The sequence below is a fragment of the Physcomitrium patens genome, chromosome 10 (genome assembly GCF_059467195.1).
Source record: "Physcomitrium patens ecotype Gransden chromosome 10, ASM5946719v1, whole genome shotgun sequence".
NCBI classification, from domain to species: domain Eukaryota; kingdom Viridiplantae; phylum Streptophyta; class Bryopsida; order Funariales; family Funariaceae; genus Physcomitrium; species Physcomitrium patens.
The window spans coordinates 8,055,841-8,081,652 of record NC_143419.1 but is presented as its reverse complement, the minus strand read 5'-3'; the positions used below and the strand labels follow the sequence as shown (position 1 = coordinate 8,081,652).

At 31.5% G+C, this 25,812-nt stretch overlaps 1 protein-coding gene across 1 annotated transcript; it reads left to right on the top strand.

The window, feature by feature from the left end:
- Positions 1–264: 264 nt before the first annotated feature.
- LOC112287560 (UDP-glucuronic acid decarboxylase 4) lies at positions 265–3,738 on the top strand. Its single transcript, XM_073536581.1, has 7 exons — positions 265–1,282; positions 1,410–1,556; positions 1,841–1,920; positions 2,086–2,169; positions 2,336–2,410; positions 2,803–2,895; positions 3,183–3,738. The coding sequence occupies exons 1-7, from the start codon at positions 658–660 to the stop codon at positions 3,390–3,392; spliced, it is 1,314 nt and encodes a 437-aa protein (XP_073392682.1). The 5' UTR covers positions 265–657; the 3' UTR covers positions 3,393–3,738.
- The last annotated feature ends 22,074 nt before the right edge of the window (positions 3,739–25,812 follow it).

Sequence of the window (25,812 nt, the reverse complement as noted above, 5' to 3'; positions counted from 1 at the left end):
ATGCAATACAGGGTTGTGTGAGATCGCTGAATTGTATGCATGCCACAGGAAAATAACTGCACCTTTGTCACAGAATCAATTATACATTCGATCAATCAACATGCGGTACTGTTGCATGCCACCCCAGTGATCGGGTTCCATCTCTGGCATTACATTAAAAACATTATTAATACTCCTGGGACACTCATTATTGGCGGACAGATGTAGGAGCCACGTACATATGCTGGCCTTATAATTAATGCCGCTGGAAGAGTTTCCGGAATCGGGCTTTCGTTGGCTTTGAGTTACGCGACCTTGCCAGTGCTCGCACCTATTTCAATCGTGGCTATGGCGTTGCTGGACCTGTGAACTTTCAGGGAGTCACTCACTCACTCATCGCTCCAGCTTCTCTCAGGTCCTGTCTGAGAGCTCTGCAGCGACGTGAGTTGCTGCGCGGAGGTTCCAGTCCCTTCTCAGGCTTTTCCCAGCCCTGATTGCGTCGAGTGTGCTCTGGAGTTTTTTCAAGAGTAATTACGACAGATCTGGCTACATAGCTGGGGCTGTTTTCGGTTTTTTGGGCGATTTTGAATGCGCAAAGTGTCTGCTGCGATTTGAGAGAGAAATTTCGGGTGTTGGATCTCGATAGAACATTGTTGGAGACGTAGAGTGGTGGGCATCATGAACGCGACCTTGAACCACCGCCGGGTGGACGTGACTTCGGAGAATGAAAAATACACTCCAAAGCCGCAAAAGCAATGGTCGATGTCGAACTCAGTGGAGTATGTGCTTCGTGAGCAGCGGTTTGTGTTTGTGTTGGTAGGTGTGGCCATCACCACCGCGTTCTTCCTATTCTTACAGCCTGAGTTTGGGTCCGGGCAGAGGACGATGGATGTGTCCTCGTACACAGCTGTGCAGGCGTACAATTTTGACGAATCTTACCAGACGACAAGAACATTTGAGACAGCACCCTATAAGTCCCACCGCTCTGCGATTGTGAGTCTGGGAGGGAAAATCCCTCTGGGTTTGCCACGGAAGCCACTGCGAATTGTGGTGACTGGCGGGGCAGGGTTTGTCGGTAGTCACTTGGTCGATAGATTGATCGAGCGTGGCGACAGTGTCATAGTAGTAGATAATTTTTTCACGGGGAGGAAAGAGAACGTGCAGCATCACTTCGGGAATCCGCGGTTCGAGCTGATCCGGCATGATGTGGTCGAACCCCTGTTGCTGGAGGTGGACCAGATTTACCATCTGGCATGTCCGGCGTCGCCCGTGCATTACAAATTCAATCCAATCAAGACTATCATATCCTTTTTTGTTCGGGATCTTGAATTTATTCTGAATTATTGAGTTTATGTAGTGTTATTTTGCATAGTCCTTCTAGCAGAGAGAATGTATCCGTGGTCGTGCAGCCTCCTTGACCTGCCTCCACAAGACCAACGTGGTGGGAACCTTGAACATGCTTGGATTGGCGAAGCGCATCGGAGCACGGTTCTTGCTGACCAGTACTAGTGAGGTTTATGGTGATCCTTTGGAACATCCTCAGAAAGAGACGTATTGGGGAAATGTAAACCCAATCGGTACAAGTCACTAATCCTTTCTGACGAGTGGATTTAGACGCCGTATTGTGATCTGTTGCTGCAATAAGGGTTCTTAAATTCACAACAAACCTAGGATAGAACGGTTACAAGTAGATTATTTTTTTATTTTTTTGTGTATGCACTGTTCTGCTTGTAGATGACACTACGCTTGAGGTACTGGTTTGAAGGTTGAAGATTGCCAGTTGATATTGTACAGAGTCGTGTTTTTCTTTGTAGCGGTGGAGGTTGGAATGGTGGCTCAGCATCGTGCTGTTCGTTTGCAGGTGTTCGGAGTTGTTACGATGAAGGAAAACGAACTGCTGAGACTCTGGCTATGGATTACCACAGAGGCGCAGATGTGCAGGTGATTTATTTTATTTTATTTTATTTTTTTGTTTTAATTTGTTTTGTTTTGTTTTGTTTTTGTTTTTGGTTTTTTTTTTTTAATTTTGGAGAATGCCGAGTCTAAGATTAGGAAAGCACTATGGCATTGGTTTTAGCGTATGGCTGAAATTTGCAATGGGTGCAGGTTCGCATTGCTCGTATTTTTAACACTTATGGACCAAGGATGTGCATCGATGATGGCAGGGTTGTTAGTAACTTCGTTGCTCAGGTGAGTTCCACACATGCCCATCAGTTTGAAATTGATGCTTCCATTTTGAATACTCAATAACTCCGGAATAATGAGAAACTGTTATGATTGTCTATTTGACAAAAATCCTGTTCTGGTAACTTAACTGTTAAAGTTCTGACAAGTCCACTTTTTCCTTAATTTTCAGGCCCTACGAAAAGAGCCTATGACTGTATATGGTGACGGAAAGCAAACAAGAAGTTTCCAGTTTGTTTCAGATCTGGTAGGTGAAGGGCATGTAAAAGTTAATCAGTGATCCCTCGCTTCTCTGCTGCCAATGGAGGTGGTATCTGAAAATGTTTCAAGTCACTCGCTTGAATATCTCGGACACGAGGGATTAATTTCTCTCGTCTTTACGGGCAATCGACGTATCCTGTCGTTAATAGTCTCCCAAGTTGGTCGTCCAAGTTGTTGAAGTGCATGCTGTAAATGGGGATTTAGTTATAAGGTCGTGATTACATTTGCACTTCTCGTAACTGCTATTACGGTTTTGCAGCTTTAATTGTATTCTCATTTTACCTGAGCATATTGCTTGCAATCACTTTAATTTCCATCTGATCTTGTTGGATTTTGCTATCTCGAATCCTGATTCAAACGTCACGCGTGGTGTTGTAGGTGGAGGGCCTCATGAAGTTGATGGAAGGTGAACATGTTGGGCCTTTCAATTTGGGAAATCCTGGCGAATTCACCATGCTTGAACTCGCACAGGTGAGTATTTTTATGGCCTTTGCAGTTGCCGCCGTGCATTGTAATTTCTGACCATGATTAGTGAGTCTCTTGTTGTGGAACGTTTTATTTATTTATTTATTTATTTATTTTTTGTGTTTTTTGTGTTTTTCAGTTCTTCGGCACATTATCTATTATTCTGCACAGGTTCTAGAAGAAATGTTGTCATTTTTATGGAGTTAGTTCTAGATTCAGAAGATGGTTTCTTAGTGGAGGTTGTTGAAGAACATTAGCAGTTGTCTAAAGTTAAGATCGCATTTGTGTTACAGGTGGTTAAGGATGTGATCGACCCTACCGCGACGATTGAATACAAAGAGAACACATCCGATGACCCACACAAGCGCAAGCCTGATATCTCCAAGGCCAAGGAGTTGCTGGGTTGGGAGCCAAAGATTTCTTTGAGAAAGGGGCTTCCGATGATGGTAGAAGACTTCCGCAAACGTATTTTTGGCGACCATAAGGATAAGGGGTCGGTTTAACATGTAGAATTAATCCCGCACGTCAAATTATGACATCAGATATGATTTTGCCTGAGTTGATTGAGGTGATCGAAAGCTACCCCTAAGCGACTTAGAACTAGGTCACATTCATTACCTAGCCTCATTTACTAGGTATTGTGCAACTGGTCACCCATCAAGCATTTCACATGAAGGGTTGATTCGAAGATTATTTTACTAGCAAATAGTTTTCTAATTTCAAAAACGGCTAGTGTGTGTTGCATTTATGTTAGTATTGAGTCATTGAACTCATTGAATCCCGTAAGGTGAGTATTGCGAATACTCTATTTCTGAGGTTTCCGAAGAATAGACACGTTTAATTTTTCTATTCTGTTTTTGATGATACAGCCTTGACAAAGGGTTGAAGAGTATGACGTGTAATATTTGCTGTCCATACTTGAAAACTGTGAGATATAACAACGTAGGCTTCAAAATAACATTCCCTGTAAGTGTGGACGACAGATAGTTGTCTCCACAAGTACCAACTGCTTCTATACTAGGCTTCAACGTCAGGAACCGAATGGAGAAACTGTCCTCCTGTAGTCATCGATAATGCTCAGCTTCAACATGTAGTTAACCTCAAGCAGGACCAAGAGATTGACCTTTGTACAGGTTGTATGATTATAGAGCGGCTCATGATTAGCTGTCAACTCAGTTCCATAGCTTTCAAGTCCCACAAATACGGAACTTTTGCAGCCAATGCTTCAGCAACAAAGCTCTTGGATGTTGCTCTCAGATGGTGATCGCCTGAATTTTCGCACGTTGTCACTGGAGTGGTCCTGGTTGGTAGATTGATACACCCATCTGTTGTAATGTGACGAATTCCTGACGGCAGCTGATATCAGGGTTTTGACCGTTTCGACCTTCATTGGAGTGTTGTCTTCAAGTCACCTTTCCAGATCAAAATCAAACACCATTGTGAACGTCTCTGCTGGTGACGAAGCTTCAGAAAAAGTTGGCTGCCATCACGGCTGGATCTGTTGGGTGTTAAAAAAACTATTTTTCCGACCCCAGCCAAGCTTGAAAAGCAGTTTCTTGACATCAAGGAAGATGGAATTGCTGCCCCACACTTGGATCAGAAAAGTTGAAATTCACAGGTTTTTTGTGGCATGGCGGGCTGTGGGTCCAGCAGACCGACTTGGTCTGGGCGGACAGCTGAAAACATTCCTACAGGGTTTATATGAGCCTGAGGGTAGAATCACCTTTTTATATAAACGTTTCAACATTTCATGAATAAAGCATATGGCATGCAGGTGGCTGTACATGATAAAGGTTTCACATTTGCATTGTGACCAACGTATGTTTGATTTCTAGGAGCAATAGTGGCTTGTTTATTTCATGTGCCCATCATGTTATAATAACATATATGGTTATAACAGTTTTTAGTTATTTTGGTATTGATTATTCATTTATTTTTTTATAGGTTATATCATAGTTTAAGTTTATCATCTATTTTTCTTTGGTTTAGGCTACCAATTAAGAAGAGCATGTCCACAAGTTTTGGATTTGTTTGCACTCTTCATTTGACTATGTGTTACAATATTATTTTCATTTTTTTTATAGTACCTAATTTAGAATTGAATTCTTGGTGGTAAATGAAATATTTTTATTTTCTTTATAAATGGTTATACAAACTAATGGTCAGTCTTTACTAAATCTAGTGCTTTGTATTGTGATTTGAATATTGATTATTATCATATTAGAGAAGATATACATTTCTTTATAGTAGAAGATTTTAGTATTACAAATACATTATACATGAGACAAAACAAGAAATTGAATGGAAGAGTTTCAATAAGAAAGTTAACAAGAACTAAATTAAATTAGATGAATACAAGATCAATACCAAGAAAAGTGAGCTAAAGCTTCAAAAAATGTATTGTTGAAACTAAAGATCCCCTCAACCTTGATTCCAATATATATTAGGTATTAGCAAGCTTCTCAAGAACTTTCCATGTTGCTTGAAGATGAAGCAACTTCAAGAAGCTTCTTGAATAATTTCTTTAATCTTCTTAAATATTTTTAGAACTTGTTAGAATATTCTAAGAAACTTTTAGAAATATTTTAAAAATCTTTTGGAACCTTTTAGAATCTAATAGAATATCATAAAAATATTCATAAAATCTTCTTGTTGAATGTCTGTAACAAAACCTCTTTTTTTAACTTCAAGTTCTATAAGGAGCATGAATTTCATATTTTCTTTCTTTGATATTTACAACATCATAGCAGTAGCTTCATAGAGAAGTCATCTTAAAATAAGTTTAGATTTTTGAAGATAATAACAATGAAATTCATGTACCTTTTGCAGTGCATTAATTAGATTTTTTGTTGGTTCTCACATATGTTCATTGATATTGTAGCTATGCTAATCAATAAAACATTTCAACTTGCCTCTTCTTTATTGAGAATCAAAGATTTTTTCTACTTCATATTCCACATGATTATCTATTTCAATGCAAGGTGGTGATGATTGTATTTTTTTTGGAATAGTTGGTTTTGAATAAGCCTTTAATAAAGAAATATAAGAGATGTGGGTAGTTCGAACAAATAAGTCACTGGATTGATTTACTTTTGAATACAAAGTCGTCCTAGTCTTTGGTAGTTTAACTTATCACATAGCCATATTTTATCTCTAACTTAAGAAATAGAATTTTTTTCTAAATTTATTTAAAAATGCTTTATAAGAAACTTGAGTTGCTTGTAAATGGAACTTCAAAGTTGTTTGGAATTGTGACAATTATTTTGTAAAATCTTTAATTATTAGATTTTCATCTTTTAATGTACCTAATAAATCAATCTTCAGATGGTAACCATAATTAGAGTAAAATGATGTTTGTTGAATTGAAACATGAAGAATATTATTATAAGCAAAATTTTCTAAAGATAAATACAAGGTCCAATCATCTTGTTGATAGTTGATGGTAAATTGCAAATACTATTCCGAAACTTGATTGACTTATTCTGATTGACCATCTATTTGAGGGTGGAAGGCAAATAAAAGTTTGATATCCATCTTGAATATTTTAAAAAAAGATTTCTAAAACTTTAATATAAATTGAGGTCTTTGATCAAAATTGATATAATCAAGTAGGCTATGATGTCAATATATATTATCAAGAAAGACTTTTGATTCTTTTCCAAAAATTACTTTTTTACATGGGATAAAATGTACCATCTTTGTAAGTCAATCTACAACAATGTAAATAGCATCAAATGTAGTTGATGGTGAAAAATCAATAATAAAATCCATAGATATTGAATATTATATAGTCCTCTCTTGGTTAAGTATGCAACTTGATCCACGACAATTTGTGTATATTTAACTGGTAGATACATACTTAGTTCAATCATTCTCTATAACATCTCCTATACCCACCAAAGACAAAAGGAAGTATTTGAACAAGTTTCAGAGGTCAAAGATCATCCCTAAATTGAGCAAGCCAAATCCTTAGAGTAAGTGAGCATTGGCCAAAGAATATTATGTTAGTAAAGATGCCATCCGCAAGACCTAAAAGAACCGAGAAACAATTCAAAGTAGATGTGCTATGATATCTGAGGAAGCCAAAACGCAAAAGTATCAAGCATCTGTTAGTCGGTTTTGCAGGTAGAAGATAAGCTATATATTTGGATTGATAGTATATGTTGCATCAATTTACCAATTCCACCATCATTGGCAATTATCAAAGCAAGGTAAATTATAGCAAAGCTTGGATTTTTTGCTAATGATTTCAAAGCATCTTAGCAATGGCTCAGCTGTTTTTGATCACGGAAAGGATTACAAAAAATTCTTCTCCATCGTAAAAGAGTAGAAGAAAATAAAGAGGATCTAGAGTAGTTGGCATCATGTCAAGGACAAGAATATGATAAAGATAAATAACAAGTAAGACTTCTCTCAAAGAAAGATGACAAAATAGAAATAACTTGATATATATATATATATATATATATATATATATATATATATATATATATATATTAAAAAAGAAACAAGAATGGCTATTGCCAAAAGCCAAGAAAACTAGAGATCCTTGAAACTAGACTGGAAGCAAGAAAAGAGTTGACAAGAGTGAAGAAGGCTTCATTCTTGTCTCTATATATACTATTTAATCAGGGACTACGTGGCGACATTCTATAGGACCTCCAATATGTGTTGACTTTGTAGGACACATATCTTGACTTATAAGGCAAGTTTTTCTACGTGTGGGCTACATAGTTAACTTGGTCTTCAAGCTAACAACATGTGTGGGACATGGCTAACTTGTTGATTACGTTTCTAATCCCAAAAAGTCAATTAAAGATACCTATAAAGTCAAAGCAATGTCTATGAAGCTTTTAGGAAGCTTCCATATCAAATATTATAGAATTAACTTACTTTTATCTACTTTTACCTACTTCTACCTATTTATACATGTAATTATTGGCTTACATGCATATGTCCATGATATTACTTCCCCTTCTAGGGATAAGTTCCACAATGAGCAATCATCATATGTTGAAAAAATCTATGATGCGACGAATTGTATTCACCACATATTCTAATCTATGTTCTCATCAAAGATGATTGATAGGGCCTCTCAACCATCAGTAGTGTCTCATACCAGGGCGAGAAGACTACTTAATTATTTGATCATTATTGAGGCCTTTATAACTTCCTTCGAATAAACCATTTGGAACACCATCAGGAGTTGTTCCTACCTCTAATCAAATCACCAAACATCGAGAGTCCCTTCTAAGGTTGTGATATCAAACGCATTATATTTTGTCATCTATTCGAGGAAAAACATGTCATTCTTAAAGTTCTTCATCTCGATTGCATCGTCTTGAAGGTTGTGACAATCGTAATATCTTGTCCGGTAGATCAACAAACAAAGGCTCTTGAGTTAAATCTGTTGGTTTTTGATTCTCCATCTCTTGAGCGTCACAACTACAAAGAAACTACAAACAAGGATTGAAAGTACTATGATAACTTGCCTAGATCTTGTTTCTTTTATAAAAAAGGTTTTTATCTTGATTTTGATGGGTGTCGTCAATGAAAAGCCTCCATCACCTTTGCTGCATTTATAAGATTCTTTACTGGCTACCATGTGCATTCACTAATATCATATCCACGCCAATGGATAAGATATTCTAATTTATTTCGGCGCCGCCTTGAATCTAAGACTTCTTCCACTTCAAACTCTTCATTATTGTCTACTTCTAGAGGAGGAGGTGGAGCTTATCTTCTTCTTGGTATGTCCATTATCTTGTATGGTTGAAGAAGAAACACGTGGAATATTGGATGGATTTTCATTGACTCCAATAGATGTAAACAATATGCAACTGGATTGATTTATACAAAAATAGAAAATGGTCCAAGCCTTCAATAATCCAACTTATCACAAGGGCGAGTGGTCTTGATATTACGACAAAGTAACCATACCTTATCACCTATATGGAATGGTGGTTGTTCCTTTCGATAGACATCTGCATTGATCTTTTGTTGTTCTTGAGCTTCTTTTAACTGTGCCTTCATCGTTGCATGTAGCTCTAAGAAATGAATTGCCAAATCTTTCACAACAAGATTATCAACTTTTGAAAAGTCAAAAGTATCAAGTCGTCGATGATAACCATAATTAGCAAAGAAAGGTGTTTATTTTGTAGAAGAATGTACCGTGTTATTGTAAGCAAACTTTGCCAATGGCAAAAGAGTTGTCCAATCGTCTTGTTGGTAGTTAATGGTACATCTTAAATACTATTCCAAAACTTGATTAACACGCTCTGTTTATCCATCAATTTGAGGATGAAATATCGAAGATAGTTTTATATCTACTTTTAGAATCTTGAAAAGAGCCTGCCAAAATCTTGATACAAATTGAGTTCTCCTATCTGATATAATATCCTTGAATAATCCATGATAGCAATAGATATTATCAAGAAAGAGCTTAGCTATTTCTTCACCTATGATAGATTTTGTATATGGTATAAAATGTACCATCTTGGTAAAACAATCTACGATCACGAATATAGAGTCATAAGAACTTGAGATTGGAAGATCCGTAATAAAATCCATAGAAATAAAAGACCATGGTTGTTCTGGAATGGGTAATGGCTGAAGAAGTCCATAAGGTGGATGACAAGGAGTTTTTGATCATAAGCAAACATCACAAGATTGTACAAAATCTTTGACTGCTTTTTACATTTGTGGCCATCAAAAATCGTTGGATATTAGTTCCAAAGTTTTATTGTATCCAAAATGTCTTGCTATTGGAAAGTCATGACGAGCTTGAAGAACACGTAATCGAGCTTCACCTTCTGGAACATATAGGCGTCCCTCAAAATATAGTAGATTCTTCTTGAATTCAAACTTGGAAGTATCATGAGACTTAAAAGGATTTCTCTTCATATCACGAATAAGAGAATCAGAAGACATTCTTGACTAAACTTGCTTAATGAAAGCTGAATCAACAGTTAGTATTGATTTCATTGCTCGAAGATGAAGATGCTTTGGCTTCATGAGAATTATTTGTTGTTGATCAAAAGTAACATCTCCTTTCTTTAGTGTAAGATAAGATCGTGTAGAGAGTGCATCTGAAAAATCTTATTATTTTCTTTGTTGATAAGTGATCTTGAATTCGAATCTTGACAAAGACATACTCCAACGAGCTTGGCGACAATTCAAAACATGTACTGACATAAAATATTCAAGGTTCTTGTGATCCGTATACACTGTGACTAGGTTGGAAGCACCTTCTAGATAATGGCACCATTCTTGAAACAAATCTACAATTGTAAGAAGTTCTTTGTCGTGGATCTCGTAGTTGATCTCCACTACTAAAAATTTTCTGAAGTGAAAAGCTATTGGTTGAATTTTATCATCTGTTTTTGTTTGTGACAATATGGCATCCAAAGTAAAATCTGATGTGTCTATTTCCATAAAAAATGGCTTAAAAAAATTGATGCGATACAAGATTGGTGCAGAAACAAAGGTTGTCTTCAAAGCTTCAAATGCTACTTCTTCTTCTTGATTTCATTGAAGTTTGTCTTTGCAAGTCAAATGTGTAAGTGGAGCTACAACTTGACAGATGTCTTTCCTAAAAATTCGATAATAGTTGGTAAATTCCAAAAAGCATTTGACAACTCTTACCATTTTTGGGATCTTTCAATCCATAATAGTTTGAACTTTTTTAGGATCCATCATAAGTCCATCATTTGAAATAATATATCCTAAAAAGTCGACTTGAGTAGTATGAAATATATACTTTTTTTATCTTTGCATAGAGTCCTGCATCTCTTAATTTTTGTAATATTTGGCGAACATGAAGTTCATGTTCATTTAGGTTCTTAGAATAGATTAAGATGTCATCTAGGTAACAGACAAAAAAATAATCTAAAAACTCCCAAAAAACATCATTCATTAGATGTTGGAATACTGCTAGTGCATTTGTAAGTCCAAAAGGCATGACGTTGTATTCGAAATGTCCATACCTTGTTCGAAATGAAGTCTTTCATTCATCTCCTTCTTTGATGCATATCAAATTATATGCTCTTGGTAGATCTATTTTTCTATAGATCTTAGCTTGATTCAACTGATCAAGAAGTCTAGATATCAAAGGTAGGGGGTACCTGTTTTTGATAGTGATTTTATTGAGTCCTCGATAACCAACACACATCCGCAATGATCCATCTTTTTTCTTCACAAATAAAATTGGAGCTCCTACTGGAGATTTGGAATGGTGTATAAAGTTTTTGGCCAAATTCTCTTCAATATACTCCTTGAGTTTTGCTGACTCATTTTGAGATAAATTGTAGATTGGTCCAAATGGCAGTTGTGGTCCTTCTTGAAGGTTAATTGAGCAATCATAGGAACGATGTTCTGGAAGAGTATCCGCATTCTTTTTCTCAAATACATCTTAAAAATCTTGATATTGGCTTAGAATACCTCTTGAAGTCTTTCCAGTAGTAGAAATAGGTATGGTATAAATGACAAAAGATGATCATTCTTTTGCAGCATGCAAGAAAGCACTTGCACCTACAAATATAGGTTTAATTATACTAGACTTATGACTTTTTACTTGATTAACTACACTCTTAGTTATACTTTCAGAAAAGTCAAAACTACGAGAAGTCCAATCTATTTTAGAATTATATTTTTTTAGCCATGATAAACCTAAAATGATTGGATTAGAAAGAGATCTAATGATATTAAATATTATAATGCTACTATGATCATTAATTGTTATTTCTATAAGAAGGGTTTCATGAGTAACATCTCCTGAAGACAACGGACGACCATCTATGACTTCTACATGAATAGGTTTAGTTTTCTTTACTAAAAATATGCTATGTCTTTTAGTAAATTTTTCATCTAAGAAACATACTGAGGCTCCTAAATTTAGTAAGATAGAGGCTTTGAGATGTTTAGGTCCTAGAATAATATTTATTGTAAAATATAGAGAGGGTTTTGAGGAAAGGATAGGACCTTCACTAGGTGTTGTACAAGATTCCAGCCGCACGGTCTTTATTGTAGCTGGACAAATTCATTTTTTGACATACTATCTTCTTTGATTGCTGTACTTCTCATTTTATGGTTGCGTCATTTCTTTGAACAATGTTAAGCATTGTGCTTAGGTTCTTCACAATATAAGCACAATTCTTCTTGACAACGACAAGTCTTTTCTTGCTCAATAAGAGGTTTGAAACGTATTGCATCAATTTGCATATCCTCTACTTCCGAATGTATGTGTTGAAGAGATGTTGGTGTTGTTATTGAATTATAGTAACGTTGAGGTCTACTTGTACGGTTTTTAGATCAAAATTCAAAAAGGTGATTGTCGCACTTCACAGCAAAGTCAATTGCTTGATTCAATGTTTGAGGATCAAGTAACTTGAGCATTAATTTTTTTACCTCATATTATAATCCGTAGAGAAATTGGCTAATAAAAGTAGCATCATCCCACTTGATATCAATTACAAGTTGTCAAAATTGTGAAGCATATAATATTATTGATCGATTGTCTTGTCGTAAAATATGGATCTTATTGGTTGTAATACGAATTGCATCATGTTCTCTATTCATGGATCGAAACTCCACCAAAAAAGCCTCCACATTATCCAATATTGGATCTCGTCATTCAAGAAAAGATAAAAACCATGATAATGCTGAACCTGAAAGGAGCGTACCAATGAATCTAACTTGCAATCTTGGAGTTGGATAGCTTTGGGATTGAAGTTCAATCACAAGTTGTACTTGATTGATAAATCCCCTAAACTTTAATTTGGTACCATCAAACTTCTCGGGTAGGATAATTCTTGGTTCTCTAACATTTGAAGGGCATTCCACCATAGGAGAAGAGACATGATTTGGTGCAGATATTGAAGCAGCTCCAATCATTTCTATATCTTTACTTCTTGTCAATCTTGTTGCTCCTTATCATGGTAAATTGAGTTGATGCATCGCAAGCATTAACTCCCTCAATTGCTCTTGCATTTGTGCCATTGTACTCTTCATTTCAGCAAGTTCTGCCATGATAACACTTAGAAAAGAGAAGATGTTTAATATTGCTCAAGACAAATAGAAGACAGGATTTGAAAACAAAGAAAATACTAAGGATTATATCAGTTTAGAAGAGAGTAATCCACAACTTCTAATATACTTGTGTCTTATGAAGAAAAAGACGTAATCCACTCTTAATCAAGATTAGACAAAGCTCTGATATTGTAAGTGTACTCTTGTCAATCTGTCAAGGATAAGAACATGATAAAGACAAATAACAAGTAAGACTTCTCTCAAAAAAAGATGACAAAATAGAAATAACTTCATATATATATATATATATATATATATATATATATATATATATATATATATATATATATTAAGAAAGAAATTAGAATGGCTATTGCTAAAAGCCAAGAAAATTAGAGACCCTTGAAACTAGACTGGAAGCAAGAAAGAAGTTGACAAGAGTGAAGAAGGCTTCACTCTTATCTCTATATATACTATTTAATTGGGGGCTACATGGCGATGTTCTATAGGACCTCCAATATGTGTTGACTTTGTAGGACACATGCCTTGACTTACAAGGCAAGTTTTTCTACGTGTGGGCCATATAGTTAGCTTGGTCTTTAAACTAACAAGATGTGTGGCACATGGCCAACTTGTTGATATTTATTCTAATCCCAAAAAGTCAATTAAAGATACCTAAAAAGTCAAAGCAATGTCTATGAAGCTTTTAGGAAGCTTCCATACCAAATACCATAGATTTAACTTATTTTTATCTACTTTTACTTATTTCTACCTATTTATACATGTAATTATTGGCTTACATGAGTATGTCTATGACACATCATTGAATGAGCTATATATTGTAATCAAATAGTATAACCTAAATAATATCTATAATATGGATAAAATGGGTTTGTTTTATCTAGTGCTACCAAGATACATTCTCTTCATATCGTCTGAAGATCTCAATACTCCACAAGATAAGAAAAAAATAAAAGACCGGGTCTTGCTTGTTGTTTGTGCCAATGCTACTGGAACACACAAAATTTTATGCACATTAGTTAGAAAGCCTAAAAGTCCAGCCTACATCAAAAATCGTGAATGGCATTTGAAATTCTTTAGTCAAGGCAAAGCATGGATAGATATTGAGATTGACTGAAAATAGTTTAATGAAGTATTTTATCCCAAAGTAAAAAAGCGAACTAGCCATCATTGTCATAATACGTGAAATCTTGCTTGAAAATGCTCTGGGTATCTGATTGTCAAAGGTAGAATGGAAATCATAACAATTAAATCCTAACTCTAATAGAATACTTATCAAATTCAAATAGACCATAAGAATGCTAAGCAAGCTTTAATCAAATTCAAAGAAACCTCAAAAGAAATATAAAGAAATAATAAGAAATATTAAAGAAATATTAGAATGATCACAAATAAATTTCAAATACATCTCAATTCAATCTTAATTTAATCCTAGTTAAAATCCTATTGGACTTCATTCAAACTTTAGGCTAAAAATTAACTAAATCTTAAATCCTAAAAAAATCCTAATAAAATCTTAAATCCTAAATCAAATCTTAATCAAACCTTAAATCCTAAATCAAATCCTAACCAAATCTTAAATCCTAAATCAAATCCTAAACCAAATCCTAACCAAATCCTAAATCCTAAATCAAACCCTAACCAAATCCTAATCCTAAATCAAATCCTAACCAAATTCTAATCCTAAATCAAATCCTAACTAAATTTTAATCCTAATAAAATCCTAATCAAATCCTTAATCCTAAATCAAATCCTAATAAAACCTTAAATCCTAAACCAAATCCTAAACCAAATCCTAAATCTTAAACCAAATATTAACCAACTCTTAATTCTAAATCAAATCCTAACGAAATCCTAAATCTTAAACCAAATCTTAACCAAATCCTAGTAATTTCTACAACAGATTTAAACCTCAATAACTAATGAATGAACTGTTTATCTTAACTCAAATTTTGCATACTTTTTAAAAACTAAGTTGAAAACAAGCACAAAAAATTTGAAAAGGATCGGAATTACTATATAGATGATAACCTCAAAAATATGCTTGAATATTGGCTCGCCTCCTTCTCCAACCTTGATGCCAATCTTTCAAAGCCAATATCTCTCTTTTTCACCATTCGATTGATCTCAAAATTCTTAAACACATAGAAAAATAAGTCTAATATCTTCTCACACAAATTTCACTCCAATCTAGCAAGTAGATTGCAAGAGATCTTGAAAACCCTCACTAGACCTAAAATTCTACTTTTTAAGACCTTGACCCACTTAAACCTCAATAACCCTCAACTTATTTATTAGATCAAGAAAAGATTCATAATACAAATTAAGCACAACTATGACCAATAATCCAAAAAATTTCACTTATAGATCTATTACAAAACTCTTGAAATTGTCCAAAACGTCAACCCTATTTTATTTCATAAAACCCAAGTCATCTGAAAACAAACTTGACTTTGTAAAGCTCTTACAAAGTCATAACAATTCCAAATCGTCCAAAACTAATGCTCATAAAAACCTTATTTAGTTTGCTATCAAATCACATTCTTCGACCTACAATAGAACCCCCAAGTTGTCATCGAGACTTGGATTTGTGCCTCAGGGTCTGATTTTGATCCTAATTCATAACCGGCCCTCTCTGGGTATCAATATCTAATTTTTCTAAGTAAATTTTTCTAGAATTTACTCTTAATTTCATTCTAAAGATGCTTATATCATTTATTTTTTCAATCTACTTTGTTTTGTTTTATTTATGGTCCTACAAAGTAAGTAGAAGTCACTTTTGTAAAAAGGCAGTACTACTTCTAAAAGTTTTATTACCTTCTTATCTTTTATCCATGTTTTTCTATTTTATCTTTTAACTTGGCTCTTCTATAATAAAATCCATATTATCATCTTTCACCATATAGTCATGTTACAATATGACACTGTGTTTTACTTTTGCTAGACAATGCTCTAGGTTACTTTAAAGCATTTGAAAGAGATGATGTCAAGGTCTTTTTCTTTCTTCCAAATTATACTAACTAAAAATTACCATATGTTATGGAAATTATATCTACACTTAAAAAGAGATAGAAGTATTTGTATCTTAAGGACGTCTTTGGTTTTTACCAACTTGATAAGGAAACAAAGGCTTGTAAGAAAGAGCAAGCAACTAGGCTTGTATGAGGAGCAGTAGGAGTGATTTACAATAAACCAACACATTTGCTGGATGTTGAAGAATATGTGAAACTGGCCAATGATTCTATCTCTACATTATCAATCAAAATTATGTTCAAGAAAGCAAAAATCATGAGGTTGGAAGATGCTGTCAAAGAACCTGAGGCTGATTTGATGGCTGAAATTATCCAAAATTTTACCTTTTTGAACATTCAAATTGAAAATGGCACATTGGAAGAATTCTTATACATCGATGATGAAAACAATGAAGAATAGTCACAAGCAATTCAAGAAGATGTGGACAAAGTGTTGAAGATAATGACTATCGATGAAATTACAGAAGATAATAATGAAGAAAGTAATAATCACAATCCTAATTTCTATCCACAAAATGCAATGTCAATTTCTACAGCTTCAAACAACTTTACAAAAGTGTGCTTGAGATCAAAGACCAATTGCTATGTAGCGATGCCTAAGATGAAGCAAGAAACGATTTTGATAATCTAAAAAACTCATTTGAATTCTTTTAGCAAAAATTCAAATAGATAATTGTCAATTTTAAATATAAAAGTATACAAAGCATCCATCAAATGATATTTCATGACATGTTTAATCAATAAAAGTTGAACCAAGATTTTTGTTAAAAAATTTGTATATTTATCTGGGATGCATACTTAAATAGGTGTGTACTTAATCAAGAGATGACTGTAATTGCTTTGAGATTGGTAGTGGCAATAGAAGACTATAAAGATGATATTAAAAATTCTTAGAACTTGAATAGATGTTACACAAGAAGACAAAGTTCTTCATAGTGTTGTACATTTGATGCCACCAAAAATCTCAAGAGATAAGTTCCAATGTTTTGTTAAATCCAAAATGTCTTATAGTTGGAAAATCATGATCAAATTGAAGAACACAAATTTCATGCTAACCCTTGTAAAATATATAAACAAACTTCAAAATACAAAAGATCTTCTACAAACTTAAACTTATTATAATTAAAACATTGCTTGATATTATAAACTAATAAGTCTTTAGTTGAAATTGTAAGATTTTTTTCAAAAAAACTTAAATCAACAAGTGCAACCATAGAAGTAGTAGACAAATAAAATTATTTTGGCTTCAAAAGAGTGGTATATTACTGATCAAATATTGCTTCTCGGGCCTTTGGAGAAGAATATATTTTCTTTGATAAAACATCTAATAGTCTTTGTTACTTTTTTAGTTGATATGTAATCACAAAATCAAAACAAAATAATGACATATTCCAATAAGTTTGGCAAAAATTCAAAATCTGAGCTGATATAAAATATTCCAAATTTTTATGATATATATATATATATATATATATATATAATCATAAGCTATATAGCACCTTTTAACAAGTGATGCTATTTTAATAAAGAGTCTATAATTATAAAAAGTTTATTATTATAAATCTTATAATTAATCTTCGTAGCTAATTTTTTTTTTAAATAAAATGTAACTAAGTGGAATATTCTATCATTTTTTTTTTATCTATGATAATATAACTCTTAATGCAAAGTCGAAAGTGCTAATCTCCAAATAGAAGGACTTTGTGGAATTTGAATATAATAAAATTGAAACTATAGTAAAAGCTGTCTTTTAATCTTAAAAAATCTTTTGTACTCGAAGTCCCTATATATCAAAGATAAGAAATTTATGAAAGAAAATAAATAAATGAGACTCTTTCAAAGAAATTTGACAAAATAAAAATAGAAAAATATATATATTAAAAAAGAAATTAGAATAGCTATTAGCAAAAGACAATGAAATAAGAGATTCTTGAAACTAGATTAGAAGTAAGAAAGAAATTGACAAGAGTGAATAAGACTTCATTATTGCCTCTACATATATTATCTATATAAGATCTATGTAGCAATGTTCTATAAGACCTTCAAAAATATGTTGATTTTACATGACACATTGTTATATCGCGTTATTTGTTATCTTGGAATACACTAGGTATCTAGCTCTAGAGAGTTTTGTTTAAAACTTTATATGAATTTTGTCTTAGCTTCCAAAACTCCTTTAATTTGAATAAAACTCAAAATGTAACAAAATCCCTTCAAAACATATTTTTTCTGTGAAGGATTTTCTCTTCACAAACTTTAAAAATTCATAACTCTTAATCTAACCATTCAATTTGTTTCAAATTTATAAGGTAGGTAGAATTCACCTATAAATTTTACTACAAAAAAACCAATTGCAAATTCACTTCTGACCTTTTGGCATCTAAGAAACTCTAGCAGATGCTCTAAACCCTAATTTATAAGCACTTGAGCACTATTTTCTTAATATCTCAAGAATCTAATATTCAAATATCATCAAAATTATGTAAAAAGTTTATTAACATGAAATTACACATTTTCTAAAATTTTGAGCCAAAACCTTGTCAAATTGCTCAAGATATAGCTCAAGACACAACCACTAGTAAATCAAGTCACTTACTACCTTTAGATTGCATGCACTGACTTCAAAATCCAATAACTCCTTCATTTCAACTTGGAATCCAGCAAGCAATATACAAAAAGTGTTGCCGCAAAAGTGCTCTCTCTGGTCGCAATTGCCAATCCTCAATTGCCTTTTGTATGCGTGCGTTATGTCAAAAAGAAAAACAATAGCTCCTACAACAACACCTTAACTTGGAGCGCCTATATTTCCTTCATATAAATACCAAACCATACAAGATTTGTACCAAAATCATAGCCAAAAACCTAAAATTGATGATCCTAGCCTTCAAAGTTGAAATGGCTTAAAAAAACTAACCTTAATCTCTAATATGGCCCCACGCAGCTTCCTCAAAGCCTAATGGAGATTTTCATCATCTATCTCCATTCATCTGTATAGATGTCCTAAATTATCTTTGCTACTAAAACTCTTCTTCAACCTTTTTTTTTTATATGATTTACATAATTTATGCTCTAAAGACCAAATAAAAAAATCAAAATAAGTTTTCAAAGATCACCAATGTCTAATAAAAATGACTCTAAATATTTAAAATTACTACCAATAAAATCAATCTCAAAAGCCACTATCAAAAGAAAATAAAGTTATATAAATTTTAATAGTAATTCTTTTAAACAACCTCTTTTTAAAGTAGTATTTTAACTGCATTCTACAACCAAATAAAATCCAATAACATGGCTCTCACCATGTTGTTAAGTAAATTGTACATTAAATACATAATCACATTATTTTCACATGGTAGCCAAACCACAACACGACAATATAACTTAACTTAAAAGGTAAGTTTTCTATATAGATGCTATACAGTTAGCTTGTTTTATGAGCTATTAATACATATCACATATGGTTAGTTTGTTGACCAAGTTTTTAACCTATCAATCAACTACAAATATATGTAAAGTCAAAATAGCATCTAAGAAGCTTCTAGGAAGCTTTTTTAAAAGGTTTTATGATATTAATTTATTTTTATCTACTTCTACCAATTCATATTACCTAAATAAAAATTATAATAGATATATATCGATGATATTATCTCTCATTCTAGAGACAAGTTCTACAAGAAGCACTGAATATATATTGAGGAATTCTAAGATGCAATAAATTATATTTTTCATGTACTTTGAAATTTGCTCTTTTAAAAGGTAGTTGATAGGACTTCTCAACCATTGATAATGTCTTATTCCAAGGCAAAAAAACCATCCTATTATTTGATCATTGTTAAAATCTTTATAACTTCTATTAGATAAAATATTTATAATACAATGAAAAGTTATTCCTACTTCTAATAAAATCACCAAATGTTAAGAGTTTCTTCATAGGTTGTGATACTAAATACATTATAACTTACTATCTATTCAAGGAAGAATATGTCGTTCTTGAAGATCTTCATCCCTATTACATCACCTTGAAGGCTGTGATAATTGTGATGTCTCATTTGATAAGTCAACAAATAATGGCTCTTGAATTGAATCTGTTGGCTATTAATTTTCCATCTCCTTAATGCCACAATTATACAGAAATTACAAACAAGGATAGAAGATAGAATGTAATCTTTTCTAAATTATGTTTCTTTTATAGCAAAGATTTACTATCTTTTATCTTGATTTAAATGGATGTTGTTGAAGAAAAGTTTTGACCTTCTCTACTATATTTATAAGATTTTTTATTGGCTCCTATTTATATTTGATAATATTATATTTATACTAATGAATAAGATATTCCAACATCTGTTGGCATTGCCTTGACTCTAAGACCTCTTCTACTTCAAATTCTTGATTATTATCCACTTCTATAGAAAACAATGGTATTTGTCTTCTTCCTAAGATATTCACTATCTTATATGGCTCTAAAAAAATATATATTGTTACATTGTGGTTTGGCTACCATGTAAAAATATTGTGTTTATATGTTTGATATACAATTTATTAAGTAATATGATAAGAGCCATATTAGTGGATTTTAACTAATTATAGAATATAGTTAGATTAATACTTTGAAAAGAGATTATTTTAAAGAACTACTATTAGAATTTATATAATTTTATTTTCTTTTGATAGTGGCCTTTAATATTAATTTTGATTTTTAGTAACTTTTACCTATTTAAAGTCATCTTTATTAGACATTTGTGACTCTTGAAGTCTTATTTTTTTCTTTTATTTGATATTTAGAGCATATATTATGTAAGTCTTATTTTTTTTCTTTTATTTGATATTTACAGCATATATTATATAAGTCTTATTAGAAAAAGGATTAAAAAAGGGTCTTGATAGCAAAAAGAGAAGTTAGGGCATCTATATGGATGAATGGAGATGGATGATGAAAATTTCCATTTCTATTAATCAAAAATCATATCCAATGGGCTTCAAGGAGGCTGCCTAAGGCCTTATTAGGAATTAAGGTTACTCTTTTGATGTCAATCAAACTTACAAGGCTTGAATCACAAGGTTTAGATTTTTTTTATATAGTTTTGGTATAAATTTTGGATGATTTGGAGTTTTTATGAGAAAGATATAGGCGCTCAAAATTAGGGTGTGGATTTTGTACCTACTGTCACTCTTTTGAACATAATGCATGCTATCATATTACATGAAGTATTGCTTGAAAATACATCGAATACTTGGCTGTGGAAGATAGAGGAAATTGTAATAAAAAAATCCTAATTCTAATAGGATATTAAATAAAGTCAAATTAAACCTTAACAATGCTAAATAAGCTTTAATCAAATTTAAAAGAAACCTTATATAAATTACAAAAGAAATAATAAGAAATCTTAAAAGAATTGAAAGAAAATCCATAATAAATCTTAAAAGAATCCTTACGAAGCCTTAAAAAATATCAGAATAATTACAAATATATCTTAAATAAATCTCAATTAAGTTCTAAATTTAATCCTATTTGAAAATCTATATAAATTCTAAAATCCTAAATCAAACCCTAAATCAAATCCTAAACAAATCCTAAATTCTAAACCAAATTCTAAATCAAATCTTAGATCCTAAACCAAACCCTAAATTAAATCTTTTATAAATTTTAAATCTTAAATCAAATCATAGATCCTAAACCAAACCCTAAATTAAAACTTAAAAAAAATTTAATTCTAAATTCTAAATCAAATCCTAGACAAATCTTAAATCCTAAATAAATCCATAGACCAAACCAAATCCTAACCAAATCCTAATCAACTCAATCTAAACCTAGTACTATTTAGAACTTCAATATCTATCAATCAAACCATTGATCTTGCCTAAAAATTTACATACTTCTTAAAAACTAAATTGGCAACAAGTACATAAAATTTGAAGATAATTATCTTTACTAAATAGAAGAAAAATCCTAAAATCGGCTTGAGTATTAAGTGGCCTCCTACTTCAATCTAAATATTGAACTTCTAATACCAATATCTCCTTATCACACCATTCAATTGTTCTCAAATTTCAATTGTGTGTTGCAAATCAAGTCTATTATCTTCAAACACAAATTCTAATACAATCCAATCAATAGATTGCTAAAGTTCTTAGAAATCTTATCTACCTCTCAAAGTCCAATTTTTGAAACCTTAACCTACTTAAAATTTAATATCCTTCAATTCAACTGTGTCATTAAGCTCAAACTTATAGCATACACTTAAAACAACTAATTTCATAAGTTTTCAAAATTTGAATTGCAGATCTACTATCAAACTTGCAAAATTCTCCAAAATGCAATACCTTTTTTATTTCTTAAATTCCAAAGTCATCCAAAACAACTATGACTTTACCAAGCTCTTGTAAAGTTATTACATACTTAATTTCTTCAAAATTAATGCTCAATGAAATTTTATTAAGTTTTTTCTCAAATTTCACTCTCTGATCTCTTGAAAAATCCCAGAGTTGCTATTGATGTTCGATTTTGTGCCCTAAGATCTAATTTTGATCCAGATTGATAATTGATTCTTTTCAGTATCAAATTTCATCCTTTTGAGTTAAATTTTGTTTCAATTTACTTCTAATTTCTTTCTACATATATTTATATTCTTTATTTTTCTAATCTACCTTGTTTTATTTTATTTATGGCCTTAAAAAGTAAATAGAAGCCTACTTTGTAAAAAGATATTATTTAAATTTTTAATTCTATTTTCTTTTGGCTATTATTTATTTTCTAAGATAATTTGCTATAATATTTGAAATAAGATCTTCTATAATATAATAGATTCTTTATTCTTTTCACCTATTAGTCATATTATATCATGACAATGCATACAAAAAGAAATGAAGTATCGGCAAGTGGAGTTGGAGAGAGCACTTCCTTTGCTACACTTTTTACATACTGCTTGATAAATTCTAAGTTGAAATAAAAGAGATATTGGAAGTTGAAGTCAATACTTTAAATCTACATGTAGTAAGTGATCCAATTCACTAGTGGTTGTATTTTAAGCTATATCTTGAGCAATTTGACACAAAAGCAAATAATTTTAATATTAAAACAAAGTAATCATACTTTATCACTAATATAGAAATGAGGTTATTCCTTGCAATAAGCATCTGCATTGCTCTTTTATTGTTCTTGAGTCTCTTTTAGTTGCACCTTCATTATTATATGTAATTCAAATAAATGATTTGTAAAATCTTCTACCACAAGATTATTAACTTTTGAAAAGGCAAAAGTATCAAGTCATAGATGATAATCATAATTAGTAAAAAAAGATGTTTATTATGAGAAGAATATATTATATTATTATAAATAAATTCTGCTAATGGTAAAAAAATTGTTCAATCATCTTACTGGTAGTTGATGGTACATCTCAAATACTTCTCTAAAACTTGATTTATATGCTTTGTTTGTCTATCAGTTTGATGATAGAAAGTTGAAGATAGTTTTATATCTACTTTTAGAATCTTAAAAAATATTCTTTAAAATCTTAATACAAATTAAATTCCTTTATTTGATATAACATCCTTAAGTAAGCCATGATAGTGATAGATGTTGTAAAAGAAAAGCTTGGCTATTTTTTTCATACATGATAGCTTTTGTACATGGTATAAAATGTGCCATCTTGGTGAAACAATCTACTATCACAAATATAGAGTCTTAAGAATATAAAATTGAAAGATTCACAATAAAATCCATACAAATAATAGACAATGGTTATTTTAGAATAAGTAATGGTTGGAGAAGTCCATAGGATTAATAATGAAGAGTTTTTGATCTTAAATAAATGTCACATGATTGAACGAAGTCTTTCACTGCCTATTTGTAACCACTAAAAATCTTTAGATATAAGACTCTAAAGTCTTATTGTATCCAAAATATTTGGTTGCTAGAAAGTCATGACATACTTGAAGAATATGTAAACATGCTTCTTCTTTTAGAATATATAGGCATCTTTTAAAATAGAATAGATTTTTTTTGAACTTGAACTTAGAAACATCATGAGACTTAAAAAAAGAATTCTTGATATCATGAAGAAGAAGATTAAAAAACATACTTGATTAAATTTATTTGACAAAAATTGAATCAACAGTCAATATTGATTTTATTGCTTGAAGATGAAAAATATTCTAGCTTCAAGAAATTTATTCTTTATTAATCATTTTTTTTTTATGCAAGACAAGAATATCTAAAAAGAATTCTTGATAAATATTATTATTTTTGGATTGATAAGTGATCTTAAAATCAAATCTTGACAAAGAAATATTCCAATAGGTTTAGCAATAATTCAAAATACATACTGACATAAAGTATTTAAGATTCTTGTAAGTAGTATAAATAGTGACTGGGTTGAAAGTGCCTTCTAAATAATGGTACTATTCTTGAAAAAAATCCATAATAAAAAGAAGTTCTTTGTAGTAAATCTTATAATTGATCTCAGTTATTAAAAAGTTTTTTAATTAAAAAGCTATTAGATGAGATTTATCATCTATGTTTATTTGTATTAGTATGGTACCCAAAGCAAAGTCTAATGCATCTATTTTTATAAATAATGGCTTAGAAAAGTTGACGAGATACATGATTGGTGCAAAAATAAAGGTTGTCTTTAAAGCTTCAAATGTTGCTTCTACTTCTTGATTCCATTAAAGTTTGTATTTACAAGTCAAACGTATAAGTAGACCTACAACTTGAGAAAAATTCTTGATAAAGATTTAGTAGCAGTTGGCAAATCTCAAAAAACATTAGACATCTTTTAGTATTTTGGAGATCTTCCAATCCATAATAGTTTGAATTTTCTTAGGATCCATCATAAGTCCATCATTTGAAATCATGTATTCTAAAAAGTCAACATGAGTAGTGTAGAATGCATAATTTTCTATCTTAGCATAGAATCTCGTATCTCTTAGTTTTTGTAACATATGACAAATATGAAGTTTATATTTTTTTATATTCTTAGAATAGATTAAGATATTGTCTAGATAATAGACAACAAATTCATCTAAAAACTCTCAAAAAATATCATTTATTAGATGTTGAAAAGCTATTGGTGCATTTGTAAGTCTAAAAGGCATGACATTCTATTCAAAATATCCTTACTTTGTTTAAAACGTAGTCTTCTATTCATCTCTTTCTTTGATACATACTAGATAGTATGCTCTTCATAGATCTATTTTTGTATAGATTTTGGCTTTATTCAATTGATTAAAAAATCTAGATATCAAACATGGTGGATACCTATTTTTTATGATGATTTTTTTCAATTTTTAATAATCAACATACATCTACAATGATCCTTCATTTTTCTTTACAAATAAAATTAAGGCTCTTGTTGGAGATTTGAAATGGTGTATGAAGTTTTTGGCAAGATTTTCTTCAATATACTCCTTTTGTTTAGCTAATTCATTTTATGATAAATTATAAATTGGTCCAAATGGTGATTGAGTTTTTTCTTAAAGGTTAATTAAGCAATTATAGGAATAATATTTTGATAGAATATTTGTATTCTTTTTCTCAAATACAACTTAAAAATCTTAATATTGGCTTAGAATGCCACTTCAAGTCTTTTTACTATTAAAAATAGATGCAGTATAAATGACACAAGGTAATCATTCTTTTGAAGTATGTAAGAAAGTTCTTACACCTACAAATATAGATTCAATTGCACTAGACTTATGACTTTCTAATTGATCAACTATACTCTTAATTTTACTTTTAAAAAAGTCAAAACTATAAAAAATCCATCTATTTTTTTATTATATTTTTTTAACCATGATAAATCTAAAATAATTGGATTAGAAGAAGATCTAATGATATTATATACTA

Excerpts from the sequence above, each read along its gene's own strand:
- LOC112287560 (XM_073536581.1), top strand. The coding sequence starts at position 658 with ATGAACGCGACCTTGAACCACCGCCGGGTGGACGTGACTTCGGAGAAT. Across the intron at positions 1,557-1,840 it reads GGGAAATGTAAACCCAATCG|GTGTTCGGAGTTGTTACGAT; the intron begins GTACAAGTCACT and ends GTTCGTTTGCAG. Across the intron at positions 2,896-3,182 it reads CCATGCTTGAACTCGCACAG|GTGGTTAAGGATGTGATCGA; the intron begins GTGAGTATTTTT and ends TTTGTGTTACAG.